The 24,059-nt window shown below is 33.8% G+C and overlaps 1 protein-coding gene across 2 annotated transcripts; it reads left to right on the top strand.

The window, feature by feature from the left end:
* The first annotated feature begins 887 nt into the window (after positions 1-887).
* LOC111059401 lies at positions 888-17,744 on the top strand. Of its 2 annotated transcripts, none has more exons than XM_039423947.1 (6): positions 888-1,649; positions 4,233-5,111; positions 6,556-6,655; positions 14,903-15,010; positions 16,296-16,469; positions 17,619-17,720. In XM_039423947.1, the coding sequence occupies exons 2-6, from the start codon at positions 4,306-4,308 to the stop codon at positions 17,640-17,642; spliced, it is 1,212 nt and encodes a 403-aa protein (XP_039279881.1). In that variant the 5' UTR covers positions 888-1,649; positions 4,233-4,305; the 3' UTR covers positions 17,643-17,720. The 2 variants fall into 2 exon arrangements, with proteins under 2 accessions (XP_039279881.1, XP_022202746.2); XM_022347054.2 differs by having other exon boundaries at positions 940-1,649; positions 17,483-17,744.
* Positions 17,745-24,059: the final 6,315 nt, after the last annotated feature.

A 24,059-nucleotide genomic window follows, 5' to 3' on the forward strand; every position in this document is an offset into this window, starting at 1 on the left:
GTTTACTACTATATTGAAGCTTTGTTTCACAGAACACATGAGATTCACATAAGTTCACATCTCAATTAACTTCCCAATATATTCACCCTCAATTACGAGCTTTTCAAGGTAAGTTTTCTAAAATATTACTAACTTAAATTTTACTTTTCCCTTGTGACTGTTATATAATAATAATTTTAAGTTGTCGTGGTCGAGTGTATTAGATGTTGGCTTTATAATTCAGAGGCTCGGGTCTAAATCTCGGCCCGAGCAAGATATTTTTCATGAGCCACTCCCGTGTTTCGATGGACACGTTAAGCCGTTGGCCCCGGCTGCCTAAAAAGCAGTCGTTTGATCATGTCAGAGGCTCTGAAATGGATCAGTTGCGACCTGAAAACTCTGAGACCAGACCTAAACCAGCCAGGTCACAGGTCACTCGATATTATAATTACCAAAATATTCTATCTCGATTATGAAAATTAATTATTGAATAATTGAAAAATACTTTCTTGACAGATAAAATATAGTTGATTATTAACAGGAACTGAGGATGCTATCTACTATGGAAGGCAGTGGTAATGCAGTGAATCGGCAACGCTGTTGCCCTATCTTATCCACCAACTTTATAACGTGGACCTCACTATAGTTGATTTGATGATACATTTTATTTGAATAGAAGATAGTGTCACTTACTTTTAGGTGTTGGCCTACATAAGGACCTAATCTCTTAGGGCTTCGTAGGCAATGAGGTGGGTGATACAAACATGGTGATAGAAAGTTGAGAATTGAATCCATAACCAGCTAGAGCTAGCATATCTCCGAGTTGTAATCAATTACCTCATCTGCTCAATCAATCTATGGGCCTCCTGCTATTGAATAGAATTTTCGCTCTGTTTGGAACAACTTTAAAAAATTATAACCATTGTTCCCTGATCCCTTTAAGAGTAGGCTATACAGTACAGGCACTTACATAGTGTAGGCCTACTTAGGACTACTAATAAGTCTCTTCAAGAGAAAAGTTTTTTCCTATCTTTTTTACTGAAATAGTTATCCCTATCACCCTCACACCTACTCTATCACCTTCGAGAGAATAGTTTGTCTCCTATATTTTTACTGAAATAGTTACACCCACCACCCTGACACTAATTATCATGGTTGTCATGTCCTGATCTCCTTCTTCAGAGCTCTTACAAAAAACTTCAGTAATTATAGCCTCCTTGTAATCACCTTGAAACGCTGTCCAGATTCTCAGATTTGCTTCTATATTTGCAACATTAATGATCTTGGTGATTGATGAAATATTATTGTTTCGGCTACTTTGCAGCAATCAAAGCCAAATCTGTGCTCCTCAATTCACCGACTATTTTCGCTCTGATTTGAGCTTCTATTTTTGCATCGATCTCTGCATCAAAACGTCGTCGAGTCAGTTTATCATTTGTCTCTCGGATTCAACAAAAGAGTTCATCATCAGCTCTTTCATCATCCAAGTCATAATAATGTGAAAAGAACCACACTCAATAAATTATGTTTTTATATTAGCTACACTAACTTATCTCTTTTATGTTTACTACTATATTGAAGCTTTGTTTCACAGAACACATGAGATTCACATAAGTTCACATCTCAATTAACTTCCCAATATATTCACCCTCAATTACGAGCTTTTCAAGGTAAGTTTTCTAAAATATTACTAACTTAAATTTTACTTTTCCCTTGTGACTGTTATATAATAATAATTTTAAGTTGTCGTGGTCGAGTGTATTAGATGTTGGCTTTATAATTCAGAGGCTCGGGTCTAAATCTCGGCCCGAGCAAGATATTTTTCATGAGCCACTCCCGTGTTTCGATGGACACGTTAAGCCGTTGGCCCCGGCTGCCTAAAAAGCAGTCGTTTGATCATGTCAGAGGCTCTGAAATGGATCAGTTGCGACCTGAAAACTCTGAGACCAGACCTAAACCAGCCAGGTCACAGGTCACTCGATATTATAATTACTATAATGATTTATTTGATTGCTATATACTTTTATCCATTAGTGTAGCCAGATTTAGGATTCATAATAAATATATAAGCAGTGCCACTCTCTTCTTTTTTTTATTCTACAAATGATTTTAAACAAAAACTTGATGAGAAAAGAGTATCCATTAATAGTTGGAATCTCCAAAGCTCTGTTTGATTACTATCATTTGATAATTGGAGGTGAGTTTCTTTCATACATGATTGATATATAATGCAATTCATTAATTGTCATAGATAAAATATAAAAATATTATGAGATTACTTGAATATATTATGAAACCCTTATACTATTTTTACTTGAATAATCCTTATCTAATGCCCTCTGGACAGTGGCGTAACGTAAACCCCCGCTGCCCCCACGGCGCGGGGGGGGGCGGGTCCCCAGGGGGCCCGGGCTAGGGCCCGGATAATATGTAGGCTAATATAGGTTTTCTGAAAAAATAAAATTACTCTCTCTAGGGGACCCGGAGTAGGGGTCGAAATGATAATTATATATTGCATACTTTAAAAAGAAAAATTAAATAATCATGGAAGTAACTTTTGATAAAAAAGCAGAAGATTTATTGTGGAAAATGATAGGTTTCATTCATTGTGTAAGAAGAAATATGCAATAGAGCAATGTCATCAGTCTGGTTATAAATTAATATCAAGAGAATACAAGTAGAAAATAATTAATAAGGCAAGAAAGAAAAACAATTATTGTTCGAATCTACTCCTAATAATAATAATTATATTTACATTGACAGAGCTTCAATAATTGTGTGCTGGTATAATTGTGAGCTTATTGAAAAATTAGGAATGTTGTTTGTTTACAATAATCATTAAAATTCATACATCCGGTGAGACAATCCAGACTGAGACTATTCAAACCACTTAATTTATAGATAAGATTTACTTATTTTCTCTCTGATTCAAACAAAGATTGTCAGAATGGTTCTAAAGTAGATCGTTATCTTTATTTACTATCTTTAAGCATTGGTGGAAAGAAATTATTTTCCAATTGAATTCCTGAACATAAAGGGTCTGTATAATAAGTAACCGGACTGGCCTCAGAAAATTTTTTATGGGCAAAATATGTACAATTTTCCATTAGAAATCTTCAAAGTAGTCCCTATTGGAGTCGATAACACGCTGATACCGGATTTTCAAATCCCTGAACGCTGCCTGGAAGTCGGCAACCTCTATGCTGTCAAAGAGTTTATGCCCGGCCAAACTGTTAACGACCAGTACTACAGAGAGGTGCTCCGTCGACTAACCGCCCGGGTTCATCGAGTCCGTCCGGGGATTACCGATTCGTGGATCCTCCATCACGACAATGCTCCGTCGCACACCTCTCATTACATATCTTATACATCCCATTTAGATGTATAATTCAAAATCCCTCTGGGCGTATTTTTGTGCTCTACAATCTGAGATCAGGTAGAGCGCTCTATCTCATATAGATTTCCAGGTACACCTGACAACAATGCTCCTTGTATTGTGAAAAATACCTAATTTTCAGCTTCAGCCATCATCACCAACTACATAGTCTTCACATTGATATTTCGCACAATAACATGAGTTCATGAGATTATTTTCTATGAGAATCACCCGTTAGATGCACTTCATTTCAGTATTTCCTAGTGGAGAGGCGCGCTTAAAGACACCTCAAGGATCAAAATTTCAAACACTTATAACTTCTGACACAATGCTCAGTTTTCAACGTACTACACTTCATTCGTCTCGGCTCGTCAAGGCGGTCCACAATCATGCATCATAAGTCAAATTTGGTCGAAAAGTGGAAAATTTATTGTTGAGTGTACTAAAGCCCATTCACTCATGAAAGATGTACGTTCACATTAGAGTTCAATGCCTGGGATTAAGGGAGAAGGGGGCTGGAGAAAGGTGGTACGATTTTAGAAGAGGGGCCCGGAATTTTTTTTGCGGGGGGGCCCGGTTTGGAAACGTTACGCCACTGCCTCAAACCGAATAAAAATACATTATGAAAAAAAATTGAGACAAATATTTTGTTTCGAGAGTGAATTATCATTATTACACCTCAGTTCTTGAAAGTATTTTTAATTTTCATAAAGTTTCATTTCATTAGAATAGGGATTTCTTTAAAAACACCTAGATTCCGTAGTAATTTATTGAAATTTGTATAATATTAATATTTGTCATTGCTATCTCGACTTGAGCTGTTCAATAATATTAAAATTTCTTAATAAATGAATGATTTTGTACATTTTTTTTTCAGAAATAATCAAGATGGAGACTTTTAATGCTTGAATTGTTCCCTTCCTCTGAAACAAAGGAATATCATATATTTTATGGAGACTTTCAACTTTTTCAACCTGCACAAGGCAAATGTTAGAAATAGTTGCATCCTGGGACTTCTAGTTCCTGGACCCAAGCGTCAAGGAGCTTCTTTCAAGGCTTTTGTTTTTGCCTTAGATGTCTATCAAGTTTCGGTCTTTTGTTTCATGATATATGGAATTTTCTATCAAACCAGAATTCACAGTATTCTAGTAGATATTGATGCAGCTTACTGTACATTGTTTGGCTTTGCTGTGTCTTTCTACTATTCATTTTGCACAAAAAGCTTTGAAAACATTCTTTCTAAAATTGATGAATTGACCGAAGCTTGCATTTCAGATCCCCTTGATAAGGGTCATACGTTTAGGACAAATATAATAACTGAGAATGCTTTACTTTCAAAATGTACCTCAATCATTCCTCTCTCAATGTCTCTTTGTCCTTTCATATTCTATGCTGTTACAATTGTGAAAATGATTAAAATCAGTGGTGAAGAGGAGAATGAATCGGGATCTATTGATCACTCGCAAATAGCTGAGGCAGCTCAGGTTGTGGTCAGTATGATGAGCATTCAGCTGGGAATCACAAGAAAGGCGTCAGTCGAGTGGTTTGTCCTCAGTTTGATGGCTCACATTCGCACCTATTTCAATCATCTCGAAGCAACCCTCATGCAAGTATTCCAACTCGATAACAACAATGTTGATGAGCAACTCAATTCTTCTCACTTCGGAAACCTATTCAATCATAGCCAGGGAGTCGCATTGCCAAAAGCTAAAGATAAATTAAAATTATGGATCCAAATACATCAAAAACTATTGAGGTAAGGAGTAGGAGATATTTCATCACTCAAGAAAGCTCAAATAATATATAATTGACATAGAAAATTTCTCCACTTACAGGGTTTTCTTTCAAATCAACTCTCTCTAAGATATTGATAACATTTCAGATAATTTATAAATATCCATGGTATTGTTCAAATTCCTGAATTTGATGAACCGTATAGTGATGTACCTGTACTGTGTACAGAGCGTTAGTATGTGTCAAGAAAAACTGGGTAATGACTTTATCATCTGCCTGTTTTATTGACCGAGCGAAGTGAGTTCTAAGATTCAAGTCGACGGTTTGGTATTTCTTTTAATGAAATGTGTATATGTTGCGCATTTACGGCGAAACGCGGTAATAGATTTTCATGAAATTTGACAGGTATGTTCCTTTTTTAATTGCGCGTCGTCGTATATACAAGGTTTTTGGAAATTTTTCATTTCAAGGATAATATAAAAGGAAAAAGGAGCCTCCTTCAAACGCCAATATTAGAGTAAAAATCAGACTATAATTTTTCATCATAAATCAGCTGACAAGTGATTACACAGATGTGTGGAGAAGCCAGTCTATTATTGCTGTATTTCCATAAGGTCTGTAGTTTCAATCAGGTACTTGTGGATGAGAATACTGCGTGAGGTCTACTGTTCACAGAACTACTAGTATATTTTCTCCTAGATACCGTTTCAATAATTTTTTTGATCTCTGCTGACTTTTCAACTGTAATTTCCAAAATGTAATTTCGATTTCTTTTTTGCAGTTTTATTGTCCATTTGTGAGCTACGGTAACATTTTTCATTGTTATAATAACAACTTATCATATTTCTATAATGATCATGTTCAGGCTAATGAATGTTTTCTAAAAATGTATTTTTTCCATGTTGTGCGCGTCTCATTGCCCGTATTACACATAGGAACGTCACACCACACCTGAACAATACCATATAGTTAATGCCTCTGCTCATTCTCGTTAATCCTACAAGGTACATTACTTGTACAAAAATAACATAAATAAGCCTACATTATAAAAAAGTGAAATAATAACGTATTATCTGGAAAGACAGAGTTAGTGCAGATTGTGGTAGCCTATAGACATAGGTATTACAGTAAAAACACGAAAAATCTGTCATTATAATATATTTTAAATTTTGTTTGATACCCTTAAACGTTTTTGTTCATCGTAATCAATGTAAGAGTAATTCGGTTTTGAAGAATATTCCTACACGATTTTCCCCTTTATATTGTGAGATAGGCTTTATCTCACAATGAGATATCTTGTGAGACTTATATTTTGGTGACATTATTTTATTGTGGCTTGACTGTGATGGAACATGGAATGCAAAACCACTATCATTCTTCCACTTCTCTATCGATGTAATGTTATTTCAAGTTTGGAATTTTTTATTATAGTCTATAAATTAATTTATTGGGGAATCTGGTTTCAGATTAACTGAAGATTTGATAAGAGTTCTCTCACCTTTTCTGGCATTCTACTTGGTCAACATAACATCACTTTCAGCGCTGACTGTCTATGCAATAACAATGGTAAACTGTGCTGGAAAATGTACTATAGTTTGTGTAAAACAAGTTGAGACTTTAGTCCAGTCAAGGGAAGGTTATAGAGGGAAAAGTTGGGAAGACAATTTTTGACCCCACAGTTCTGTTAATAAGGGTAGTGTAACCGATGGAGGTATTTTTAACCCTACACCACACCTGACATCATTTCTGCAACCGGTGACATATATTTGTCTCTATTGAGTTAATCTTCCAAAATATGAATTATATAAGAATACATGTGGTTCGATAGTCATTCTTGCAGATTATACCACCGCTGGCCACCAATGTAAACGGAGGGGGGTTGTTTCTTCTTTTCTATTTGCTAAAGTTTACTGCTATCAAATTATCTACCAGTATTTGAATCCTTGATTGGTTGGGAGCTCTTAGTGGATTCGTTCATTCAAATGCACATATTGTCATCATTGTAACCTATTCTAGCAACTATAGTAACTACGAGCCAGGAACTTCAATGAAAAATACTTTTAAAATTCAACCTCAGGTTTATTGAACTCATTAACGAATCAAACGAAGCAATAGAAATCATGTCAAATTTTCCAACAGAGCTTCTCAGTAACTGATTCAGAAAAAGAAGGTAATTCAATTTCAATCTATACATTTTGGGAACCTGCTAACTTGCTGCAACTAAATTCGGGCCTCGGTCATTCTATGTACTAAATTCCGAGCTAAATAAAAACAATAGTTTGGCACTCACCATTTCAACAATATTTAAACTTTACTTTTGAGAACACTTAATCCAAAACTCAATAAACTCAGACGTAATGAAACTCACTACACTCTACTTAAATTCCCACACACAATTGACCTCTTAATTTTACATCTACTAATTCTATCTAATTCGGACTTTTACTAAATCAAAATTACTGATTACCAAAAACGTTTTAATTTGTCCCTCTGGATGGGTAACAGACCCATTCAGGAGACTGAGGCTCGCACACCGCCGTTACATGATGCTTTCCCGGTTACGTCTCAATTCGAACTGTGGCCCTTTCACTGAAAATTATTCCCCCTCCACGAGCGTTGAACATAACTTGCAGTGGAAAAGCCAAAGCTGCAAAAAGGTCAATGGTCGTACAATTCCCAAATACAGTAGCTTTTTCGACAAGAAATTGAAACTGCATTTGAAAAATGCACAAAAATTGCTTTAATTTAGACAACTAAGCAACAAGTTAGCAAATTCAAACAAGACAGAGTCAATACTCAGACTAAAACGCAGGGTTCAACATACAGTTAAAATCTGATGTGGTAACACTCACACAACTTTCCTTGCTCATTGAACTGTAAGCCTAATTCTTGAACAAGAATAATTTAGGGGAATAACATTCATAATGACAATTGGCGGCAACATATTTGAAACTACTTGTACGATTAGACTACTTAATGTGTATATATAATTGTTTTCAGAGTACTTTTTCCTTTGTGTAAATTGTGAAATTCGATGATTTTTTGAAAGTCGTCGAAACAGCTGTTCTACAGATGAAATATCTTGACTATGTGTTCTTTTTATAAACTGCTCTACCTACCTACCTCATGCACGAGAAGGAGTTTACAAAGTCCATTTCTCAAGGATGGGGTGTACCCCATTAGTTTCCCAGGAAAAATACTCATGCCATTTGATAGAGCTGATAAATAAGTATAGAGGGTATGAATTTGAAATAAATTGGTCAAGTCATTTTTGAGAAAATCGTGAAAAACATGGCTTTTAGCAACTATCCTCCATTTTTCTCAAGAATATTACGGAGCTCCTGCAATTTTCCCAGAAATGAGTTTCATGTCAGTAGATAGGGCTTATAAATAGCTATCTATGATATGAATTTGAAGAAAATCGTTAGAGCAGTTTTCAAGAAAACCGTGAAAAACATGGGTTTTTAGTAATTATCTGCCATTTTTCTCAAGAATATTACGGAGCTCCTGCAATTTTCTCAGAAATGAGACTCATGTCAGTTGATAGGGCTTATAATTAGCTATCCATGGTATAAATTTGAAGAAAATCGTTAGAGCCGTTTTAGAGAAAATCGTGAAAAACATGGTTTTTTAGTAATTATCCACCATTATTTCCTCCATCTTGAATTGAATTTCTCATTGTCGGATCCTCATGGTATAAGGACCTTAAGTTTAATTATTCCAAGTCAATCGGTTAATTAGGAATGGAGTTATCATGTTCACAGACATACACACATACACACACACAGACCATTACTCAAAAATCATGTTTTTGGACTCAGGGGACCTTAAAACGTATAGAAAACTTAAAATTAGTGTACCTTATTTTTTCTTGAAAAGCAATACTTTCCTTACCTATGGTAATAGGATCAAGAAAACTGCTGTACTAACAAAAGGAGGTCACGATCTGAGCTTTGATTTATATTTACAGCATTTTGTATGATTCGTCCTTCACTAAAAAAATGAATAAATTATGAAAGTTCCTGATTCGGATTTATTTAAGAGTGTGTTGGGACTAATGAGTCATCAAGTTATCCCAACACAGGTTGTTAATAAATAATTATAAATATTAAATATATCAATATAAGTCTTAATCCGTGAGAAATACATCTCGAGTTGTCTGGTAGAACAATTGTTACGCCAATGGATATGAGCATGAATTGAAGACAGAAACAGCGTTGGTCTATCTCGATGACGTAATCCTCCGGACCTACAATCAAGATTATTGAGGCTTTCAGACTGGTGTTGACTTGAATTGCATCCAGTTACATGAATCACTCAGTGAAGACGATTCGCTCAATAGTTTTATTCTCATAGATCCTTTGATAATATTTTTTATAAAGAAGAATAATGCCAAGGACTCTGTTCTCTGTACTAACAATAATAAACATAATAATGGCAATCATTGCACTTGGATGAGTCTCTGTTAATTCCGCCTTGCACATAACAAAATAGAATACCCAACTTCAAAATAGTAAACACTCAAAAATCATGTTTTTGGACTCAGGGGACCTTAAAACGTATAGAAAACTTAAAATTAGTGTACCTTATTTTTTCTTGAAAAGCAATACTTTCCTTACCTATGGTAATAGGGCAAGGAAAGTAAAAAGAAATACTTGAAAAGGATCAAGAAAACTGCTGTACTAACAAAAGGAGGTCACGATCTGAGCTTTGATTTATATTTACAGCATTTTGTATGATTCGTCCTTCACTAAAAAAATGAATAAATTATGAAAGTTCCTGATTCGGATTTATTTAAGAGTGTGTTGGGACTAATGAGTCATCAAGTTATCCCAACACAGGTTGTTAATAAATAATTATAAATATTAAATATATCAATATAAGTCTTAATCCGTGAGAAATACATCTCGAGTTGTCTGGTAGAACAATTGTTACGCCAATGGATATGAGCATGAATTGAAGACAGAAACAGCGTTGGTCTATCTCGATGACGTAATCCTCCGGACCTACAATCAAGATTATTGAGGCTTTCAGACTGGTGTTGACTTGAATTGCATCCAGTTACATGAATCACTCAGTGAAGACGATTCGCTCAATAGTTTTATTCTCATAGATCCTTTGATAATATTTTTTATAAAGAAGAATAATGCCAAGGACTCTGTTCTCTGTACTAACAATAATAAACATAATAATGGCAATCATTGCACTTGGATGAGTCTCTGTTAATTCCGCCTTGCACATAACAAAATAGAATACCCAACTTCAAAATAGTAAACACCCAAAAATCATGTTTTTTGGACTCAGGGGACCTTGAAACGTATAGGAAACTTGAAATATTAGGGTATCTTAATTTTTTTTGGAAAGCAATACTTTCCTTACCTATGGTAGTAGGGCAAGGAAAGTAATTTTAAAATTCGATTTTAGATTCTCAATTATCAGGCTTCAGATTAGATTTAAACAAAAAAATTTGCGTGGAAAAGATTAAGCATGAAAATCTCTACAATTAATGATCAGTAACATTTTGACCTAAAATTGAAAATAAGCTCGAAATTCTAGAAAATGTTATTATTTCAATTGCAAACAGCTGTTGGCTACTGTTGATTCTATTAATTGATTCTCTATGAAGAGATAGCAGACCTCGTATGTCTCCAGCGTTATTGTCCTGTCACCAGCTGGCTCAGATCTTTGTTTATATTATAAACATTAATAATTTAAGTAGACTTGAGATGCGCGTGCACACTAGCGTCAGGTGATCAATTTTCATAACGGCAAGGAAAGTTGTGAGAGTGCGCCACACCAGATTTTTTAAGTTAGGAGAGCGGCTGCATGGTATGCATTGTTTACAGTACCAAATTGTATGCTGAAGGCTGGCAATTTACAAGATATTTGACTGAATTATTTCAAACGCAAGCAGCTGATTGCCTCTAGAAAGGCTGTAATGAAACACTGCTTAGATTATTCGAGGCGATGTTGTCATTTTCACTATTTATAATCATGTGGCTTGCAGTTGCTTAATTTTACTTTCCTTGCCCTATTACCATAGGTACGGAAAGTATTGCTTCCCGAAAAAAATTAAGGTACCCCAATTTCTAAATTTCTATACTTTTCAAGGTCCCCTGAGTCCAAAAAAGTGGTTTTTGGGTATTGGTCTGTATGTGTTTGTGTGTATGTGTATGTGTATGGTGTGTGTGGTGTGTGTGTGTGTGTGTGTGTGTGTGTGTGTGTGTGTGTGTGTGTGTGTATGTGCGTCTGTGTACACGATATCTCATCTCCCAGTTACCTGAATGACTTGAAATTTGGAACGTAAGGTCCTTACACTATAAGGATCTGACACGAACAATTTCGATCAAATGCAATCCAAGATGGCGGCTAAAATGGCGAAAATGTTGTCAAAAACAGGTTTTTTCGCGTTTTTCTCAAAAACGGCTCCAACGATTTTGATCAAATTCATACCTGAAATATTCATTGATAAGCTCTATCATCTGCAACAAGTCCTATATCTGTAAAAATTTCAGGAACTTCGCCCCATCTATGCGAAGTTTGATTTTAGATTCTCAATTATCAGATAAAATTCAAACAAAAAATTCTAAGTGGAAAAGATAGAGCATGAACATTTCTGCAATTAATGTCCAGTAACATTTTCACCTAAAATTGGAAATAAGCTTCAAATTCGAGAAAATGTGATTATTAAAATGCAAACTGTTGGCAAGTGTTGGTTCTATTAAATCATTCACTACGAAGAGATAGCAGACCTCGTGTGTCTCCAGCGTTATTATCCTATCACCAGCTGTCTCAAATCTTTGAATAGTAGACTTGAGGTGCGCGGGAAAACTAGCGTCAGGTGATCAATTTTCATAACGGCAAGGAAAGTTGTGTAAGTGCGCCACACCAGATTTTTTCAATCGTTCTGTATTTTGTTTTTGTTGATCCTAGCTATTGATAGCATATGGTGAAACACCATTCAGCCACTATCCTTGACTTCGAAGCTCCTGAGAGGCCAAAATACGCTCTTCCGAGTACGTTTGACAATTGGAAAAATAATTTCAATTATTTCTGAGAATCTTTTGAAATAAAAAAGTTTCTAGCATGTCGAAAATTTCATGTTTTCTGCTCGAAATGTCTCGACATTGACGAACATAATCGTTAATTGAAAAATAACTATAAGTCGGAAAAAATGACACCAATAGAAAGGAGACACTCTCCTCTTTGAATTGATATAAAATTATTACGCATTACAACGCCCCATGATTCTGAGAGTAGTGATATTCAAAAGAAAAACAAATCTACGCGATGTTTCCAATTTTATCATAAAATTTAAATTTCCTTTTAATCCTTCAACCCTGAAGCTTTATTAGGGTATCGGGGATGATACTCTACATCCAATTCTGAAGTTGAATTGGAAATTTTAGAAAGTTGCAATTTTACACGATTTGGCAACAATGTAGTTTCCACGGATGGAGGGCCAAGTCTCAACTTATTTTACACAAACTATAGGGAACTGGATTAATGCAATAGACACAATTGCATCAATTGCAATTATTGTAATTAGTTGAAAGTAGTTATTGATGCAATAACTACTGCTAGCGAACAGACTAATTGTCTATGCTAGCAATGACATTAAAATAATTAGTTTTTAAATTTTATCACATTATGTTGTTTATATTGTTTCATATTCATGCTTTAAGTACCATTTACACTGCAGAAAAAAATGTATTTGTATCATTTTTATAAAATGCAAATAAATCGAATTGAATTGAAGAATATTATTCTAATACATTGATATTACTATTAAACATAATATTTGAGCGATTTGAGACAACATTAGGAAATAGAAAATGTTTTGGGCAATAGCCTGTTTTTTCTTTTCCGACTATTGTATTGTTTGCTCTATCAAAAAAAAAAATAATAATAATAATACTTGTTAATAATTTTTGGGTATGATATTAAACCGATTCAGAGCTGAATTGTTGTTGTGAAAATATTTTATGAAAATCATGAGGATAAGGCTTCTACTAAAGAGTTTTGTGTGCTATATTATACATGCAATGAAAAAGAGAAATGAGTTCAATATGAAGTTTTACTGCATAGAAATTCAAGTAATACTAGTAAGTTATCGTACATAGCAAAATACTCAAACTTCATAGAATTGCTCACTTAACAACTTTCCAAGTCGGTTCATAATAAAGTTTATCATTAAGAAAGTATATTATCAATCAGCTACAATAAGAATAATGCTCTTGTAGTACTAAAAGTTTTTATATTGTTTTTATTAATTTGTACATTATTTATGTCTATCTTTTAAATATTTCTATTCAAACCAATAAGTGGTCATTAATAATGATTGAATATTAATTTTGTTAATATGATATTATTACAATTATGATTGATCACTTGCAAATCGAAAGTTGATTTATATCTATCAATATTCATAATAGTGTAATTTTCCGTTCTAGAATTTAGCCAATTTTGTCCATACATTACTCATTTAGAGAATTACTCATTACTTTTAAGGAACAATAAATGTGAATTAATTAAGATTCTTTCTTGAAAGAGTCATGTGATAATAATAGAAACTTACAAAGGTGCTTTTTGAAATTGATTATCTCCCGTTACATATTTAAGTTCTAGTCTTGGGAACAGAATATACTGTAGTTGAATGTTAATTCCGTTGATCAAATCTCCAGATCAATCTTATTAATATTATTCAAGTACCGTATGAACTGCAGAAAGTACATAATTATAATTTATTATTAATAATGTGTGTTAGGACATTACTTTATTATTATTTATTTTTTATTTAGATTCAGGCTCAACTCACTTACGCGACTCAAGTCCAGTAGAGACTGCGACTCTAGTCTCTTCTCGACGTAGCATGTGTTTTCAAATGGTGACACTCAGACCAGTCGACTCTAGTCTCCGCGACCTCGTGACGGTGAGACTGAGTCGAGCGTCGACTCGACATGTTGGTCGAGCCTCGACTTGAGTTGCATAGTGTAGGCCTACCATGCATTTTTAATGAAAGTGAGGTTGTGTTTGATCAAAGTGATGTTTTGTAATTTTAGATGAGACAATATATTCATAATAATTAATATCGGGGCACCGAGCTTCGCTCGTAATTTTTATTTATTGATAAACAGAACACAATTCTCTAAAATGATTTATATTTTTTGTTTATATTTTACAGCTGGCTATACGTCAGCTTATGAATTTCGGGGATGCGATATTTTGATTTTCCACTCGTTTACTTTTTACTAACCACAGATGACGAAAGTCTCAGCTATTTCAGCCAAGGATGAATTATCCTTTTAATGTTGTTCAGCGAGTTTTCCCAAGGATGAGACCTAGTGCAATCGAATTTTTATATCATAAACCCACTATGTTCCAAATTTCGTGAAAATCGTTAGAGCCGTTTTCGAGATCCCTTGAACATAAATAGCAGATAACCAGATATAAAAATATAAATAAATTGCTCGCTTAATATAATAGGATTATAAAATTTTTTACATGCTAAGTAATGACGAATTAGATCTTATATTTTTAATGAAGTAAGATTAGAAAATTGAGTAGCATGGAACTCAAGTAGTGATAATGAGCAAACAAGTCGTAAGGTCAAAAGACTGGAGTATCCTCGTCTGGAGTCGTACGATTAGAGTCGAGGTAGTGTGAGTTGAGTCTTACAATAACAGTCTTGAACTTCAAAAATAATAATCTATATTATGTACACAGTCTCTAATTAATTCAATAATAAAACATCTCAACTATAGATTTATAATTATGTAGATATAGTTGAGCTCTATATGGAATATTTTTCAGGATAAGGAGTTGAATCTTGTCGAAAAGATTTCCATGGGCTATTTTGGTGTGACTTCAATGATAACACTTTTCTTCTTGTGCTTTTTTGGAAGCCAACTATATCTCAAGGTGAGTATGTTACCAAAAAATGAATACCTATAGCACTCATCAATCGTGATAACATTGATTGGATTGGACATTTTAGACTTCAATATTGATACTGTAACCTTTTTTTGTAGATGATGCCCACATCGATATTTTCTTGTCATAAAGGATGACATTAATAATAACGCGTGATAAATGAATTGATGGAAGTCAAAGCTACATATGACTCTTTAGAAAATACAAAAACCTTGGCTTACCTTTCTGTGGGTGTCATTCACTTTATCAACATCTCAGTTGATCAAGGGATCAAGGGTCAGCCCTCGTATATAACTTCAGTAGGGTACGGTACGTCAAGTTCTCAGTTCGTGCTGCTTGAAAGTTCAGTGGATACAGTTTCATATACGGTATTTTATTCTAATTTCTGAAACTATCAAAAGAATATCAATAATACCAGAATATTGCCATTCAAAAGCAAAAACCTAATCCTTATCCTTTCTGCAACCTCTAACATTAACTAATAATTTCTCCCTAACCCACTCTGAGTCTCTCACTAATCCCTAACTTTATAGTGCCTAATTTTAGTGTAGCTGACTTTGTATCAGCCTATGTATCCCCAACGAATACTTGATGCCGTGAAATTTACCGAACTGAACGGGTCAACTTCTTGTTTGTTTCAGTACGGTATCTCAAAAAATGTTCAGAATAACCAGTATTTGATGAACTGAGTACTCGACGAATTGACCCCCTCCCTTCCTGTGCTGTTGTGGTAGATATCCATATTAAATGAAAACTGAATTCATATTGTCAAAACCAATAATTTATTAAAATAATTTGAGATACATATTCGGTTGCTACACCATTATCAATCTTGAGTAAACTCTTTAGACACATAACGTTTACTAGAGATTGATAATGTTATTGTAAGAACTGAAATTAGTAACGTATCTCAAATTGTTTTTTTAATTAGTAGCTTTGATGTTTGCTATGAATTAGTGCCGCCCTGTATTAAAATTAAATGTTCACTTATTCTTAACCTACTCTGTTATATCGCTCCTGCATAAAAATTAGATCTAGAGATTAAACCTAGATCGCCAATGAAACCTACTGTGAAACTAACCTTGTAAAGAAAAATTAAGCTGTCTTCATAATAATTTTTACCAACCTCGTAGTTTGACTTACTGTATTCGAACTTATAAAATAAATAGAACTGGATAAATGCTTCCTTCATTGGGAAGTGATTTTGATTTCCCTATAGAATTACAGTTTTAATATCATGTGACCAATAATTCGATTTGATATTTTTTCGCAGAGTGAGAAATTAGCAGAAGCAGCTTTTTGGAAGAGCTTCGAAGATGGAGATAGTACTGTGAGCAAAGAGGTGCACTCTTGCTTAAGATTGATATTGTGGCGCTCTCATTCGCCTGTGCTCTTCGCCCCCTACAAGAGTCCTACATTCACTTTCACTAATGAAAGCTTTGTCTCTGTGAGTGATTATAATAAATTATGCTGAATGATGATTTCTTCCAAAGTTTTCTTGAACTTCCATGTAATGATGATAATCAAATTTAGTTCCAAATTCACAAATAAAATGTTACTGTTGACTGTTGTGAATAGGAGAATTTTTACCTGCATTGGATAGGTACTGATATGAAATAATCTATGTTTATTATTCAATGTTAACAAATGAATATCGAGGTTTCAACCCTTCATAATATTTGTTACATTACACTGGACGTTGAAAATGGTATGTCAAGTGAAGAATCAACTAAAACAGTTTTGCTTGTTGGCACCAGCAATGCGCATGTGAGTGCAATATTTTTGGTGCAATCCACTAGAATTGGTTAAACTGGCTGAGATTGGGTGTAAAGCAGCTTATTGATAAGACTTGATGTTCATGATAAGACTGTTTGAGTTGCTTTTTCACTCAACATAATATCATTTTCAATAAGTCTCCTGCAGTAATGTAGCAAATTCTATAAAGAGTTTACTGCAATATTCATTTGTAAACACTCTGTAATATAAATGATGCAGTTTTGAATAAAACTATAATATTCAAAAAAATAATAATTTTATGAATAATATTATGATTTAATAATAATTTTAGAATAATATTATGATTTTATATTAAAATTGAATACCGCAGACCATAACCATGTCATGGTTTTAGAAAGTTTATTCTTAGTTGAAGGAAATATACTTATAACAATGATACCGGTCATAAGAATGTAAAGTTATAAAAATTTAAATTTTAGAGGTGGTCCTATCAACAAGCATTTGCCATAGTTTGAGCTGTTGCAGTTTTGTATAGTAATGAGAAAAATATTTTAGTTTTGTATATCTTTAAACATCAACAATTAAAATAAAATATTTCCTTGAATTTTGAAAAACATCATTCATTATGTATAAGTTAAATTTCAATTTGAATTAATTTTCAGGTAGTGTTACCGTAGTCGATTCTGAGCATAATCGCAATAAACTATATTCTTTCTGTTTCAGTTTTCAAGATCGATCATTTCATTTTTCTTTGCAATAAAGAAAATACGATCCATGACTTATTGAACAGAATGCGTACTGATAAGCAATCACAGTATAATCTGGTTTTCATTAACTTGATTGTTTGATGATTTTCCAGCATTATTTATCGTTTATCGCCTGATAAAGAGTGCCCACCGAAATAGCATCATTTTGTTACCTCACATCATTTTTGTTTCACTGTCGATGAATAATAAATACATGGGAAAAAACTTTGTGAATACGTTTGTTCCATCTACTATAACCATTCACCAATTCAAAATCAAAAATAATCCTGAATCTACGTATTTTTTGATTACTTCTATTTGTATTAAATTATTTTTCCCTACTACTACTACTACTCCTCCTCCTCATCATCATCATCATCCTTTCCCCACTCCTCCACTTCTTCCTCCTCTTCCTCCTCTTCGATCCCATATTCGAACCCACCAATTAAATGATAAATATAGTAAGTGAGAATCGTTATTCCTTTACGAACCAAGGGAAAAATTACAAAATATTCAAATTGAAATAAAATTCCGGCAAATGCAATCTTTTATATACTATTTGGGACAGTTTTGGTTTATGGAATTCCAATGATATCTGAGATCTGTAGAGAATTTATCAATTATTCTTGGCGCAACATAACTACTAGTTCTGTGAACAGTAGACCTCACGCAGTATTCTCATCCACAAGTACCTGATTGAAACTATAGACCTTATGGAAATACAGCAATAGACTGGCTTCCCCACACATCTGTGTAATCACTTGTCAGCTAATTTATAATTAATAATTCAATAGTCTGATTTTTACTCTAATATTGGTGTATGAAGGAGGCTCCTTTTTCCTTTTATATTATCCTTGAAATGCAAAATTTCCAAAAACCTTGTATATACGTCGACGCGCAATTTAAAAAGGAACATACCTGTCAAATTTCATGAAAATCAATTACCGCGTTTCGCCGTAAATGCGCAACATATAAACATTTAAACATTAAGAGAAATGCCAAACCGTCGACTTGAATCTTAGACCTCATTTCGCTCGGTCAAAAAGTGAGCTGCTTAAGAATATTTGTCAGATCTGAGTCATAACATGTATATTTTTTATATTGTATCAGATGGTTCGTTGATACTCATTATATAATGTATTTTTACTTTCATTGCCCTATTACCATAGGTAAGAAAAGTATTGCTTTCCGAAAAAATTAAGGTACCCCAATTTCTAAATTTCTATATGTTTCAAGGTCCCCTGAGTCCAAAAAAAAAATGGTTTTTGGGTATTGGTCGGCATGTGTGTGTGTATGTGCGTCTGTGTACACGATATCTCATCTCCCAATTAACGGAATGACTTGACATTTGGAACTTAAAGTCCTTACACTATAAGGATCCGACACGAATAATTTCGATCAAATGTGATTCAAGATGGCGGCTGAATTGGCAAAAATGTTGTCAAAAACACGATTTTTAGCGATTTTCTCGAAAACGACTTGAGCCACAAATGGCGATCATGTGCTCTCCTAAAATTTAAAAATTGTAGATATATGTTATTTGTTGCAACACGTGCTCTGAACATATTGTATTTAAGAATATGAACGCTCGAAGAGCTAGAATAATAAAAAGAACCGTTTCTCGAAACTATTGAGAATCCATTTGAATAGCCTAGCTAGACAGACGCTGGGGTCATTATTCTTTTCAAAATAGTTTGAGACAAAATCATTCTTTCCTAGAAACGTAACAGTATTCAAATGTCAGTCACAGACACGTTACTATAGAAACCACATGGCCCACTGTGCTTTGTGTCAACCCTTGTATATATCTATAGCATAAGTTGATGGCAGGTGAATGAAGATTGTGAATAGCGATATAGATATATAGTTAGGAGAGAAGTAAATATAGATATGTAATTTTAAATGTAACCACGTGGTCAGCATATGCTACAATTTTACCACGTGGTCAGCACATGGATATTATTGAAGCAATTATTTGATGATCAGTTATTTGAATGGTGATCACATAAAACGATAAACATGATATATGAGTAGATGTATTTATAAATTAGGTCATGAAGTAGATTAGGCTACATGTATAAAGTATTCAACAAATAATGTTGTACAATAAATTATAATTTAATAATTATTATAAGCTAATTAAGTTAGTTGAATCCGAATTCATAGGCCAAGGACAAATTTGTAAATAGAATAAATTAGGTATATTTGATTAAAACATGTTGACCATGAGTATAAGAAACCTGCTTAATCAATTGATTAGTAATTAATTGGTATCTCATTAATTTGATTTATTCAACTCAATTGTAATGATGTACTGTATGACATTGTATTCTGTTCATTTCAAGTATTTATTTTTAAAGTATTTGCCATATTAGATTTATAAGATTGATTAATGTATTAATCAAATCAATGCATTCAATTGTCAGTATCCAAACTTTAGAGTTTAAATATTGGTAAAATGTATGATATCATTTGTTTTAATAATGAAGGGGAGCCATAGTTTAAAATGATATAACATAATAAACATTATAGTAAATTTAAATTGATATTTGAATTCAATTTGTAAGCAGAATATTAGCTGAAGAGTTTGAGTGTAGGCGGAGCTAGAGGGCGAAGGGTGATGAGGGGTGGAAAATCGTGGTTCTAGTATATAAACAGGCAGACCATGCCTTGAAAGTTAGTGGCAGTTAGTGGCAGTTAGTGGCAGTTAGTGGCAGTTGAGTTGCTGTTAGTTGCTGTGAGTCTCTTGGATTTTGGACAGTGTTCAGTGTAGGAGTGAGTTTTTGGTTTCAGACTTCAATTATCCTATAGGGAATTGACTGAGCCAGGTAAAGATTGTATTTAGAATTTTCAATTTTTCTCATTTCAAATCCACACCACCCCACCCTAAAAAGCCCAAATAACTATATCAAATTACATAGCATCAAAGTAAACAGCAAATTTAATTATTTAGCTCTTCTAAATACAAATCTGTAGATACAGTTTTAATTAACTTCTTGAAGCTTACAGTTGAAATTTTCTTCTAAGCACAAATAATAGTTTCTTAAAGCAAGGCTCCCCTAATCATATTCATTCTTCAAACTTTATCAATTCTCTTATTTTTGACTATAATCATATTTTTTACTAGAGTTGTTCAATACTTTGATTTTATATCTTATTGTTCAAGTAACCTGATAAAAGTAATAAGAACTGTTTGTTAAATTTTGTTGTTTAAAATTAAACTTGAACTGTTGTATTTTCGAAAACTTAATCATCTTGTATTTATATCTAATCATTACTATATTTTTGATCAATTTTTTATAAATTCATATAAATTTAAAGTTCAATAATAAATTCATAATTAACCTTTGTTTTGCCTTTCACTTCGTACATTCCCTTACACACGACCCTGATCTATCTATCTTTATCTTTTTCTTCAATACTATTATTAGTTCAGTGAGTGAAGTTACAGTAAAGTAATTAATTTTATCAATTCAAATCAATTCAATTTTATTAGTTTAATTTTATCAATTCATAGTAATTGATTGGCGCCGGGCAAAATACCGTATAGAGTGAGGGAGTTCGAAACCCACTCTAAACAAAGACCGACGGTGGAAAGAGTTCAGGCTCCAACGATTTTGATCAATTTTAAACCTAGAATAGTCATTGATAAGCTCTATCAACTGCCACAAGTCCCATATCTGTAAGAATTTCAGGAGCTCCGCCCCATCTATGCAAAGTTTCATTTTATATTCCCAATTATCAGGCTTCAGATACAATTAAAACAAAAAATTTCAAGTGGAAAAGAGTGAGCATGAAAATCACTACAATCAATGTTCAGTAACATTTCCACCTAAAGTTGAAAAAAAACTCGAAATTCTAGAAAATGTGATTATTCAATTGCAAACTGTTGATTCTATTCACTATGAAGAGATAACAGATCTCGTGTGTCTCAAGCGTTATTGTCCTGTCACCAGCTGGCTCAGATCTTAGAATAGTAGACTTGAGATGCGCGGGTACACTAGCGTCAGGTGATCGATTTTCATAACGGCAAGGAAAGTTGTGTGAGTGCGCCCAGTGCGCCACACCAGATTTTTTAAATATTTTTTGTTAACGTATTAAAAAACGTTTTTTATAATAAACAGCTGACAGATTGTCATTACTTCAATAAATTTAATTAGAGGCTTGAATAGAAGGATATTATTATGGTCTATTTAGTATTATTTTAATAATATTTTTTGCATTTCAAATACAGTAGAGTTAATAGATTGAGAGTTGAATGCTCCCCTAAACCACTAATTCACTTTTCAGTAAGGAATGTGCAATTGCAAAGTAAATCATTCTCAATGTTGGTATCTGAAGTATGGACCGAAATTTATAGAAGTTATAGGATACAAACTTTGAACGGCCTCACAAATAATCAATGTCTTCACCATTTAAATCCTTCATCATTATTGATGAATCCTAGTTTTTTGATGTGGCAGTTTCTATTTTTGGCAGTTCATGCAACTAGATTATTGTAAAGAATTTTACAATTGAGGTGTAGTTTAAATTCACAGTTATCTTATCTTCCAGCAATACTTCTTGAGAGAGAAATATACTTTGTCTTTTCAATATTCAAACCAAGAGAGTTGAAATCCAGCTATATTTTTAGTTTGGAAACTCCTCTCTCTCTCTCTCATAGGTCTCATTCCATATTTAATCCCAACACTGTGCCATCTGCAAATGATTTTACTTCCCCTCCATTCAACTCTAATCTTAGTAATTCATTCACATACGGTATAACAGATAGAAAATAGGCGATAAGACAGTGCCTTGAGAAGGGCCATAGCATGAAAGAGGCATTTCACTCATGTGCGCACCCACGGGGGGGCTAAAGGGGCTGTATCCCCCCTCCTCAAGAAAAAAGAAAAAAATTACATTCCATTTTTAAATCCGTCAATACCCAACCAGTTGGATTCAAAGGCATGATGCTGTTCTTGTCATGAAAGAGCTGTACAACCCTATCATTTCATCCTTAGAAGAAATCAAGTGTTGGGATGATAAGGACACATCTTCAGGGGCCAATGTCCTTTTGACAGCTATATATGTCAGTCAGAGTAAATTGTAGCTCTATTATCAGCTGAAAAGCTACTCAGCTACACTTTGATATTGTGTCAAAAGCTACAGTCAAGTGATGCGGATCTTTGGGCTGCTTTGAAGTATATGCTGACTATGAACTTCAGAGTCTGAAGTCACTAAGAGAAAAAGTTGATGAAGAATTTTCAGTGATGTTTCAAAAGGCACAGAAAATTGCCGAATTGAATGAAACTACAATTAGTATTCCAAGGATTGTTGGGAGGCAGACACACAGAAGCAATGTCTCAGCCGAAAGCACAGAACAATTTTATAGAATTAACGTATTCATCCCCTGGATTGAAAGTTTTATTTCCTGCATTGAAGAAAGTCTCTCAAAGCACAAAAACATTTTGAAAGCGTTTCACTGCTTGCTACATACTTATCCAAAGAATAGTCAAGAAAGTAAAGAGATGAAAGAGGGGTTTTTGAAGTTGATTGAGATTCAATTATGAAGAAGATTTGGAAAACAACAACTTTAACGTGTTGATGGCAGAAATGGAAGTTTGGCAAGCTTCTCTCCAACAAAACAAGGCACACCACGTCAATGCAATTGATTTCCTAAATATTTGTGATAAAACAATCTTTCCAAACATCCATATCCTACTCAAGATTTTCATCACTATACCCTTATCAACCAGCACAGCAGTAGCGGTCCTTATCCACTCTTCGGAGAATCAAGTCATACTTAAGAAACACAATGACTGAGAGTAGGGTAAATGGCTTAGCTAAACTCAATACCCACAGGGAAATTCCAGTTGACACAGACAGTGTATTATCCATACTGAAGAAGACCCGAAGAAGATTCAATATTGTGTTGTAAGACAGCTGATATAAAAGATATTGCCGAAATAAAACCTAAAATCTTATTTTATGTGCTTGGCTTTATCATTCACTCCTACAGTTCCTACTCAAAATTTGCATTCAAAGAGCTTAGATAATCTCAAAATGCCGTAAAATACTGGTGTTTCTAAGGAATTTTAAGAAAGTTCTCCATTGGTTGGCCCAGGGACCCCAGTCCCATAATTATTTTCTGAGTGCGCCACTGATCTCACTTACTGCGAATTAATGATAGTTAGAATCTATTGAGAGATCTATTTGAAATGTAGCACTTAAATAATTTCAGTGGTAATCCTCTTATTCCAGCCTACTCTAATTTATCCAATTGAGAGACTCGTGAGAATCAGTGTCATATTAAGCTTTTGATAGGTCCAGGCAGAAAGATAGCTATAGTACTTTTCCTTTGTTCAAAAATGATCCACCATCTCGGTTAAGAATTTGTTCAGAGTTCCATTTGTACTATTTTTACTCTTAAACCCAATCTTCTGTTTGTTCAAAAATTCAATAATTTGTTTTTTATATTGAATTCTCATTATTTGAGTGAGTGAACTCAATAAACTTTATTATTGGTCTATAATTTTCTGCAAGCTTTCCTATCACTTGATTTGAAGAATGGTTTA

Source organism: Nilaparvata lugens, chromosome 1, assembly GCF_014356525.2.
Source record: "Nilaparvata lugens isolate BPH chromosome 1, ASM1435652v1, whole genome shotgun sequence".
NCBI classification, from domain to species: Eukaryota; Metazoa; Arthropoda; class Insecta; order Hemiptera; family Delphacidae; genus Nilaparvata; species Nilaparvata lugens.